Consider the following 11,108-nt stretch of genomic DNA (forward strand, 5'->3'; position numbering starts at 1 on the left):
TCTAACCACATTTCATACATAATTGCACCATTTTACACAAACCCCCAAATCATTCTTAGGAGAACAGAAACATCCGATTTGTTCACGCCTGTATTGATATTTGCTTGCTATTTCAATGTATGTCAACGCCGGTGCATTGTACAAATAATGTATTTCATTGTCCACCACTGGTGCATGAATAAAATAAAAAAATAATTAAATAAAAAGCCGAATTCGGCTCTGCATCCACAACTATAATTACCGATTTAGTCTTAAAGCTTAATGTTTACTCTCTTTGTCCATAAAATAAGAGCTTACCCACACACACAATTTGAATCTTTCTTTGGTTAAAATAGGCGACAGTGCTATCTAAATTACTAATTTCAGCTATTGCAATAAAATAATAGCACGTTAATAATAATAATAAATTGAAATATTCTTGGTCTGTTTAAGGTTTCAACGAATTCCATTAGGCTAAAAGCACAGAGTTAATTTTGCAATATGTCAACATGTTACATCATCAAAAGAATCACGTGAAAAATGCATGGAAAATCTACACGCAATAACGGGATCAAAATATTTGTTAATCTATTTGGTTGAATTACATTTAAATAGTAATAACTGCAGTCAGTCAATTTTCTCATTATGAAAAGAGGTCTACAGAAGGCCTATAGGCTTACGTTGAGATCCTGCAATTTGGATAGCATCCAAGGATCTTTCCTGCGGCCTGAGGAGACATTCCCCCTTTACATCAAAACAAAATGCAACAGGTGTTCAAGGCACTCGCTAACGGAAGAGGATATGAGCCACCTGGCCTTACGGATGCATCGCTTAAATGCTAAATCATCCCTGAGGGCCGCATTGCTGGGGTGGACGGTCAGCTGAAGTTGTGATGTTATGTGTTATAATTATGCCAAACGTATTTAAACCCTGCTGATCGCATTACATTCATTCTCAACTATATAGGGCCTATATACCTAATGTGACTAATCTTTTAAAAGTAGCGAAGCATTTTTTCTACAGACTGTTTTTTTTTTTTTTAAATGAAATTAGACAAAACGTAGAGTCAGGAGAAACAAATGGATACATGTTTGAAGTTCTGCAAGGTTGGTAGAGCCAAAATGAATGATCAACATTAGCTGGAGCGGGAAGACCTGCCTTGTGTTTTGTGTGTGCGTGTGCGTTTATGTGCACACAGTGGCGCGCTTGGGTATGAACGGTAGTCACTCAAACACAGTGGTTTTCTGCCATTGGTTACCTGTTTCCTCAATCCTTTGCCATTCGATCCGAACAACCCTTATTTACTACCGCTCTCCCCTTTTTCGTGGTTCACTGAGACTAGTCTACACATCTTGCTACAGTGTAGAAAAACAGACTTTCTTTAAACCCTCGCGGCTTATCAACAACCTCCTCAGCTATTCTGAAAAAAAAACACAGATCTACTACGTCATACGAAGGTGGTTCATGAAGTATGCCGAAATCTATAAAGCGAAGAGACTGCAGAGAGGACGCTTTACATCTCGGAGAGATAGCCACACTGGAACTTGCGGATTTTCTCCTGTCGGCGATATGACTCGACATCTAAAAGGGTAAGTCAGGGGGCATTTTTTTGTGTATTTGAGGAAGGGGTGATTTATTTTTCGACAGTAAAATAGACCATGTATGCCAAATGATTTTGAATACTTCTACACGTTTTCCCCAATGTGCTGGCTAGAGCACTTGACACAGTTCATATCTTGAGGGTGAAACACTTTGTCAGCATCCGCCTTTTTAACACGTCCTATCCAATCACTGACTGACAGTATTTCAATCAAAGCATCGCAGATATCCCTCTAGAATGTGATTTACAGGTAAGCAACAGTAAAGTTCGCTCAGCCTCGGGGATAGTGCCCCTCGAACGGAATAAAATTCACATAAAAAGACATGCCAGTGCATGTAACTTGTAAAACTACTTGGAATACTTGTCAGCTTCACGCTATTCAACCGAAAGTTAAATGACAGATGGAGTTGTGAGTAAGAGTCGGGGATTTTTTGCCCTATATCATTTTGCGGACAGCACAGATTACAATGCGTAAACCTGCAATAGCTGCAAATGGTCTCATGTCATCTCAGCTGGTAGATTTTCTTGATAAATGGCCAAAGCCCTTTCACGACAAATTACCATTCATCTGTTTCCTCCTAGGTATTTCATTCCTGCAAAGTACTGAGAGGAGAATCGACTACCTTTTCCGACGCGACGCGGGTGCCCGGGCACATCTTCCTAGTGTTTACTGGTTCTCTGACCTTGCGAAGGCAAAACACGCACACCAAAGCTGGTTGAAAAGTGGACCTTTGGAGGTCGATTATTGGAAATGTTCATATTCGAGAGCAGTATCATATCTGCGGTGGTTTCCGCGCTCACATCGGTTTTGCCAGCGCTACTCCTGCTTGCGCTCTCCCGGCAACTCTGGACCTTCCGGTGGACCATCACACGGGACAAGGACTGCAAGCTCCCGTTGCCTGAGGGCTCAATGGGTTGGCCGCTGGTCGGAGAAACTTTCCACTGGCTTTTCCAGGTACGATATTAAATTAATTGTCTGGACACCCCCATCCTAATCTGTGTTTTGTTCGCCTGTTTGTGCCTTGTTTTAAATATTTTGTTAGGGCTAGTCAACTCTGAACACCAATGATTCATGTATCTGGTTTGAACCTAACGTACCGAACTGAAAGACTCGCTCAGGAGCTTTTAGCTCTGATTGAGCCTTTGGAATTATTCAGCAGCAAGTGTAGACTTGAAGAGGCAATTGTTCCTTGCGGTGAAAAACAGACGTTTTCACCTCAATTTCGTGCCTCGCTCACACCAGGGAGGCAGTTCTAATAGACACGCGCTTGGAAGATACAATCATGATAGCGCACGTTAAATCTGATCTGAACTTTCTCACTTCTATTTGTGTGTTATGTTTGTGTGTGTGTGTGTGTGCGCGCGCGTGTGCGTTGTATGACTACAGGGGTCCAGTTTTCATATTTCTAGGAGAGAGAGGCATGGCAACGTGTTTAAAACACACCTTTTGGGTAAACCTGTCATTCGTGTGACTGGTGCCGAAAACATCCGTAAAATTCTGCTGGGAGAGCACAACCTGGTGTGCACACAATGGCCCCAGAGCACGCGCGTCATCCTTGGACCCCACACTTTGGTCAATTCCGTGGGGGATCTTCATAAGAAGAAGAGGAAGGTAGTAATTACAATTCATTCCCTTAATTTAAGACTGCCCACAGTATTGTAAATTAGCTCTTCTTTAAGATGAACATAACAGTGTGTACTTCTGCATACGCTATGCCCTTGATTACATATATGGATGTTTACCATGTTTCATAAAATATTTAAAGTTTTACAATTTACTTAATAAAAAAATATATTCATTAAAATGTGAAGCAGCAGTTTTTGTGTCAGAAAGCCTAGTTCAATAACTTTTTATCACTCCCTTTCTGTCTTCCTTTTAAAGATCTTGGCAAAAGTGTTTAGCCGCGGGGCGCTGGAAACGTATCTGACGCGCCTCCAAGATGTTGTCAAGTCTGAAATTGCTAAATGGTGTGCAGAGGCCAGTTCTGTGGATGTTTATGCGGCATCGAAGTCGCTCACATTCCGAATAGCTGTAACAGTCCTGCTCGGTCTGAGGCTCGAGGAGGACCACATCACATACCTCTCAAAGATCTTTGATCAACTGATGAACAATCTCTTCTCCTTGCCCATTGATGCGCCACTCAGCGGACTGCGTAAAGTAAGATAAATACTTTGCGTTAGGACTTCAGTAAAACTCTCTCAAGTTTGTATTACACTAATGTGGTTAAACAATGAAATGAATAGACCAACATGTATGCCGGGAGACATGAAAATACTGCTGTCGAGCATATTAGTACTTACATTTTTGGTTAGGTGCATCTTCAAAGTAGCAATGTACGAATGCATTTTAATGGAATTTGCCAATAATTGATGGCGCACAACAGCCATGCAGGACGACACATGTTAAAATGGAGCATGTTTTATCGTTAACTCCATAGGGTATCAAAGCCAGGGAAATACTGCATGCGTCCATGGAGAAGATTATTGAGGAGAAGCTTAAGAAGCAGCATGCGGAGGAGTACTGCGACGCCTTTGACTACATGCTAAGCAGCGCCAAGGACAATGATTATGAAATGACCCTGCAGGAACTTAAGGTAAACATGGTGTGGGGCTATTTAAATTACCAACAGAGGGGGGCTCTGGGACAGCACCATTGAAATACATAAACTCTTACTTAAGATTAAGAGCAAAACGATGAATTATCTGTATCATTTGTATTTACCAGGAGACTGCAGTGGAGTTGATTTTTGCTGCCCACTCTACAACGGCCAGCGCATCTACATCGCTCATACTTCAGCTGCTGAAACACCCAGGTGTAGTAGAGAAAGCGAGGAAAGAGCTGGTGATAGAGGGCCTTGAAGGGGAGAAACACTTCGCCAACGACTCCGAGCGCACAGAAACCAGCTGGAAGAGCGTGCCAGCTGTGCCTCTGAACGATGCAGTGCCATCAACAGACGAGCCAGGACAGAGGTGCTCAGACGCTGAAAGTTCGATCAATACAATCAACGGCGTGCCTGTTGGATACACCATAGACAATCAGATTTCTCAAGTCCAAGTCCCTTACTTGAGTTTGGAGAAACTTACACAGTTGCGTTACCTCGACTGCGTTGTGAAGGAAGTGCTCAGGTTTCTTCCACCAGTTTCGGGAGGCTACAGAACGGTGCTCCAGACTTTCGAACTTAACGTAAGTGTAATATACCTGTGTAGCCTGCAGGGTATGTGAGAAGCTATTCTCTAATGTAAAAGTTAAATCTATTTTAGGAGTAATAGGAGTAATTAGGCCCATTTCAGATATAGCCTTCAGGATGAGGATCCAGCTTCGGCATTACGTTTCCAATTCTTCTATACCAGAGTAGGCTAGGCAGACAGTAGACCTCACAACGTAAAAAGTAGGCCTAATGGTTTGTCTTGAATTGAATGAGGTAAAACCGAGTTTTATACTCTTTTAAGCTATTAGGGGGCATCCAAACCTACAATATCCCGACCCCACAGGTCAAACCAGTGGATCATCTGAAGTTCAGTTTTACTTGCAGGTCAAGGAGAAAATAATCTGGATTGGGTTTCCCAGTTAGTGTATTTAACAGTTTTACGAAGGCTTGAAAGGTATACCTTACTAAAGTTGTTTACTTTTCAACGAGTGTTTCCCAAACCAGTTCACCTAAGAAAAACCTTCCCTCGTTTACCATAAGAGGCTGAATCCATGTTTCAAGAATCTAGTCATCCACGTAGGGTAGAGCATACGTGATATGAGTGCAATGGATATGACTCAGATTGGAGCGCAGGTGATCATCTTTATAAATAACATCAATCAATAACCACAGCAAGAAATAGGCCTACTATGCAAGTATACATTTAAAAAATTCCCCAGTAAGGACGGCTGCAGGCTAGATGTTACCCATAGATTTTTGCAAGGGATTCAAAAAGTATTAACATATATTAATTGTTATTATTAATTAATTGAATGAATGTAAATCATTTCTGTTTTTTTAATTATTATTATTTAATGAAGCACAAAATGTATTGCAACACATATCTTGATCTTACATCACAATCAGTGAACAGATACTAACACTTTCAGGCTGTAAAACGTTTTTTCTTCTTCTTCTGAAAACTGTGTTAAGGTATAGCTAATTGGTTCAGACCAATCTTATGTAAGTATCTCTTAGAGAAGGTATACCTTAGCTAAGGACGCACTGGGAAACACCTCGAAACGTAACCTCCATTTACGAATGACGCACCGTAGGCTCTGGGAAACGCTCCTTAGTGCAACATTTTTGAGACGTTATCTTTTAAATGAGCAAGTAGGTTTATGCCCAGCGCTGCATCTGTATCCTGCTTTATACGTCACTTGTGTTTTATTTTTTAATGTAACGAAGACACAAATTAATTTGTGCTTACAATTGATTGCAAATAAATTATACATTAAATTTGAATGTTCGATTTCACATTTGGGATGGTGCGCAGTTCAGGCCTACCGAAGACTTCCACTTTCTGGAATGAAAAGTCCGTATTTCGCCCATATTATGTACAGCCTAATTTTTTATGGAATGCTGCTACTGATACAGTGGATAGGCAGCGAGTTTATTTAACCTGCTAAGTCTATGTGGCATGTGAAGACCAATACAAAGGTGACTTATGTTATGTGAATTAATTATGTTTTTATTTGTTTTATTTTGACAGGGGTATCAGATTCCAAAGGGCTGGAGTGTAATGTACAGCATCAGAGACACACACGAGACGGCAGCAGTGTTTCAGAGTCCCGAGCTTTTCGACCCGGACCGTTTCAACACGGACCGTGACGAGAGCAAAACCGGACGCTTCAATTACGTCCCTTTTGGTGGGGGCGAGCGGCGATGTATTGGACGGGAGCTCGCTGTAATCATTTTGAAAACTCTGGCTATTGAATTATTGGGCACATCAGAATGGCGACTGGCCACAGATAATTATCCCAGAATGCAAACAGTACCGATTGTTCATCCGGTCAACGGCTTGCATGTTCATTTCAGTTGCAGGAATTTCAGTGGATGTAACAGTCATAACCAGACAAGTTACATTTAAAGACCATTTAATCGTCAGTTGAATTGAAGAACCATTCCATTTAAATTATTGCATTATGTTAATATGCGCTGTAAAAAGGCTACACCACTCAAGTTCTGGACAAAACATTAATGAATTTATTCGTGAGTGGTTCAGACTGCAACATAACTTAACTACACTTCAGTCAAGCCATCATGAAATGCATAACCAAGGACACCAAGCAAGGGACTAGGGCTGGTAACCTATACGACCTGACTCGTCAAAGGTTTTGTCCAAACAAGATTGTTCATTGTTTCACTGTGATGGTCTAGTCGTAGTTATGCTTCTAGACATGTGACGAGACCCTCAAAGAGCACACAAGGAAGGAGTCAAGACTGCGGACCGAACATCGCACGCCTTCTCTGAACAGATTACTTCACTATGCTTCAGTGGAGTTATCTGGCCCATGGACACAAACAACCTATTCCTTTAGCTACTTTGACTTTATCATACAATGCATTGCTTATAAATGTGTTACATCCTGTAAAACAAACTATATCGTATATGTTTTTAAATGAAGTAGGTCAAAATAAGCTCTATTTATAGATTATTGTAGAAATAAGTAGCCTAACATAGTTATGTACCCTACACAGATAAAATGTCCCCATCACGACCAATAGTTGATGTTTTATGCTCAATCAGGTTGGTTTGTTACTTTCTAAATACGAATATAGCCCATTGTGTGATTCCATGAATATTTCCTGCTGAATATATGTACTAATGAGGAATGTAAAATGTGAAGAAATGGTTCATGTGCTGTGAATCAAGAATTTGGGTTGGTAAAAAGGAAGGAGAATCAAACCGTATAGCACTTTCACTCTACATACTCTTCGAAAAGAGATAGGTTAAGATTTTCTCAATCAGAGAACCGATTTAAAGTGTAGCCTACTGGTTTCTGTAGAGCAATTAGGATTCGGATGAGTTCAGGTTCTCTAACCGAGAAAAGTGCGCAAAACCTTTTTTCCAAGTGTTGTGAGTAGGCCTATGTATATATTTGTATTTCTGTGAATGATTCGTTGCAGTCTTGTGTTTTAGAATATCGGTTGTATTTTTGTTATTTTGGGGTCAGGTTGTGCATCTTAAAAATCGTACCATATTAAAATGTGCAATGTTTTCTTATAGCCTAGGCTAGATTTAATATGTGTATATCTGTCATATAACAAACGAAAGTGTAATGAGTGATGAAAATAAACAGATTTTTTCAGTTCATTACGAACATTACAGGTTACTAAGCTTTGCCATTTTTTGAAGATGAAGTATCTCTGGGCAGTTGCTTTTGAAAGACTGTATCAAACCATCAGGATGCTATAGTCAACATCAACAAGCCTATAGCATACACAGGATAATAGTAACTCCCCAGTCACTTATTTGCAATGAAATGTAGGTCTTTCATTCACACAAAAAATGTATACCTAACTACTTGTCTGAAAGGTCCCTGTGACCCCCGAATGAACTGGTCCTGAATCCCCTATTCCGAGGTGAAGACTTCCGTTTGTTTTGTGCCGACGTCATACTCACCGCAGGGAATACCCTTAAACTATTTTGCTGCAGACAATTACAGCCATGTCTGCTTAAAGCAGATAAGGAGAAATGGTTAACTATGTCAGAGGAATCCTAGCCTACATTTATTTCAGAGTGATGAATTAATATAAATCAAACCATCTCTCCATTGGTCTTCTGGTTCTGTTTACAGACGAAGGAAATAGGGAACCAGAACTGTTCGCGCTAATTAATGAAAGTCGCATTCAACTGTTGAAAGTTTTCAACTGCTCTATAGGGTTAGTCTATAAACAGTTAAAGTCTCAGTCTCTGTTTAAAGAGATGATCGTGCAGTGATTTTATTTTTCTTGGGTTTCTCTGCATTGTCTTTCAAGAGCCAGTGAACTTGGCTAGTTACTGTTGGCATGGTTCACATAGATGTCAGAGTTTGTGCTGCAGGTCACCAGCAGGTCAGGGGTTTAGGGAACAGGAGCTCAATAGAGTAAGTAGCCTACTACTACGGAATCATTCACTAATTATAAAACCTGACATTGCCTACATTGTAATGTACAATATACCTATGTAGCCGATGACGGCAATGCGTTTGTATTAGAGGCGGTAGCCCAGGCAGTTGCTGTCATAGGCCAGAAGGCTTTATTTATAAAGCAGATTATACAGATTTGCACACCCACACACATACAGTCTAAACACAGATATATAAAAGACTATTATAGACACATGCATCGTAAACTATGACCTTCTGTTGGTGGCTTTAAAAATGGACGCATCATGTGGTTAGCTTTAAAAAACAAAGAAATCGAACATGGGTGATGCTGAGACTGAGGAGGATCAGTTTCAGCCTGGCATGTGTAGAACGTTTCTCCATGGGTGGGCGGGGCTATAGTCAGAGAATACTACAATAACAACATAAAAAAAAGCCTAATTCAGACTGGTAGGTCGGGAAATGGGCTCCATTCTTGTCATGCAGTATGGCTGTAGCAGTGTGAGGCGACGATGACACTATACCCAGGGATCGCCGTGGCAAAGTCCTGTCAGCTAGTTTTGTCCCCCATCGCTTTCGGAGGGGGGTTATGTGCGCATAGAGCGTCTGCACAATCATCTCCCATCTCCTGTCACTCCTAGCTGCAGTAAAGTTGGGAGATCAACATCATTAGTAAATGCGACGTAACCTCTCGCTGCCCCTAGGCTGGACATGATTGCCTTTTCTAGGAGAAATCGTCCAAAGGCACGTTAGGCTGCTTCAGGTTAAGTGCCAGGAATGGCCGTACTCTCCACGACTGGTAAGTTTACTCAGGAGATAGACCTTACTTAACCCAGTGTTGATGTTTTGTTTCTTTATCCTTGCGCCGAAAAAAAAGATCTACATAAAACGGTATTCTTCAATCCACACCTATTCAGAAAGCATACGATTTGTCACAGGAACGGAGAACGTGCGACAGATATTTAAAGCACCGGCTCGTGGCAGTGCGCTTGCCTTGCATCGTGCGAACTATATCCATGACGCCTTTCAATTGTCGAACACTGCTGGTCTGCAACATTCAAACAGAAAAAGTAAATATTGGTTTTGAATATAATCTTGGTCGTCTTCTGGTGATAATAAGGACATTATCCGGAGATTCACTGGAGCTATGACTCAAGAGTAAATATCCGATGTGTCATTAAAGGATGGCTTCACAAATATTGAATTGCCTTGCCTACTGCCGTGAGAGTTCCGTATGGCCACAAGGATGCTCCTCGACCTTATTAGAGTGAGACATACGAACAAGAACAGTTAAGCAATATAGTACGAGTGCGAGTGGGGTAGGTAAGGGATATTCCCACGGGTGGTGTTCGGCCGTAGCCACGAGGCTAATACAGAACAATATTAGCGGCAGCGGATAAAATGATAATGAGTACAAGTATGCGTTACACCTTCTAATCGAAAACTGATACTAACACAGGCTAATACTAATTCAGTTTGGATGTAAACGATATATGAAACCGTTCGTGTCAAGTCTTATTTTTTTTTTACTAACTGTAGAAGATTAAAACGTCGGACTCAATAACTGGTCTGCCGGCTTGTGACAATGGCACCACAGTCTGTGGAGACATGCATTTGAAGGTGGTTCATATTTGACTCAGGGATTTCAGGAGAAGGCAACACGGATCTGTCAGTTAATCACTTTAATAGCTATATGACTTGATAAGTAGTCTTGTTTGGTGGGCGGGTTTCGTTTTGTCTGTAGAGGCTGCTTGGTTTTTGACAGAACTAATGGAGTTACGGGAGGAGTCGACGCTCATAGGCCCGCTGTCATTCAGTGTGTTTACATGATGGTATAATTCGAATCTTTGCTTAGTCGGACTATGCTTTCTTTCGAGGGTAGGTGCTATTATCCCAATATACATGGCAGTGAATAAATCGAATCATTGGCCGAAAGCATGTCATATCCGATACGATAGGTGGCGCTGTTTTCATTACAACTAGTGGTGATCCAGCCATTTCCGCTTGACCTCTTCACCACTACCAACAACAACAGTTGATTGAGCATGAATCGCGTCTGTTCATCGGTCCAGAAATGCGTGTTGCCTCTTGGGTTGTCCATCGCGTTGTTTGTTTGTTTCTGCTGGGCCAACGTGTTTATAAGTTACATTATTCAAAGGTGAAAGATAAAAGGCAAGAGAAACGCATGCACATTCACACACACACGAGCGCGCAAATAATGGGTTACAGCCAAAACGCATTGCCCTTCTGCCAGTTGCATCAAATTGTTTTAGTACTTCTTATCTGTCGATTTCCAAATCTGTGTGAATATTCATGAGAGCAAGTCCAGTCAGTCTTTTGTCAGTCATCGTACTTCGTAAGATATGTCTTAAGACGCCCCATTGTACTGAATGACCGCTCAGCAGACGCTGTGGAAACGGCCAAATGTGCCGAACTTTCCAGGGCTTGATAAAGCTCACTGCATTTGGGCTG

At 41.3% G+C, this 11,108-nt stretch overlaps 1 protein-coding gene across 1 annotated transcript; it reads left to right on the forward strand.

The window, feature by feature from the left end:
* The first annotated feature begins 619 nt into the window (after positions 1-619).
* LOC105906096 (cytochrome P450 26B1) lies at positions 620-7,876 on the forward strand. The gene is made up of 7 exons (XM_031578751.2): positions 620-1,568; positions 2,162-2,534; positions 2,967-3,191; positions 3,462-3,737; positions 4,018-4,173; positions 4,305-4,763; positions 6,260-7,876. Exons 2-7 carry the CDS (start codon positions 2,331-2,333, stop codon positions 6,635-6,637), a joined length of 1,698 nt encoding a protein of 565 aa, XP_031434611.1. The 5' UTR covers positions 620-1,568; positions 2,162-2,330; the 3' UTR covers positions 6,638-7,876.
* Positions 7,877-11,108: the final 3,232 nt, after the last annotated feature.

The sequence above is a fragment of the Clupea harengus genome, chromosome 13, assembly GCF_900700415.2.
Source record: "Clupea harengus chromosome 13, Ch_v2.0.2, whole genome shotgun sequence".
NCBI lineage: Eukaryota > Metazoa > Chordata > Actinopteri > Clupeiformes > Clupeidae > Clupea > Clupea harengus.

Coding starts and splice junctions, on each gene's coding strand:
- LOC105906096 (XM_031578751.2), top strand. CDS start 2,331: ATGTTCATATTCGAGAGCAGTATCATATCTGCGGTGGTTTCCGCGCTC. Junction 3,738..4,017: donor CACTCAGCGGACTGCGTAAA/GTAAGATAAATA, acceptor TTAACTCCATAG/GGTATCAAAGCCAGGGAAAT. Junction 4,174..4,304: donor TGACCCTGCAGGAACTTAAG/GTAAACATGGTG, acceptor TGTATTTACCAG/GAGACTGCAGTGGAGTTGAT.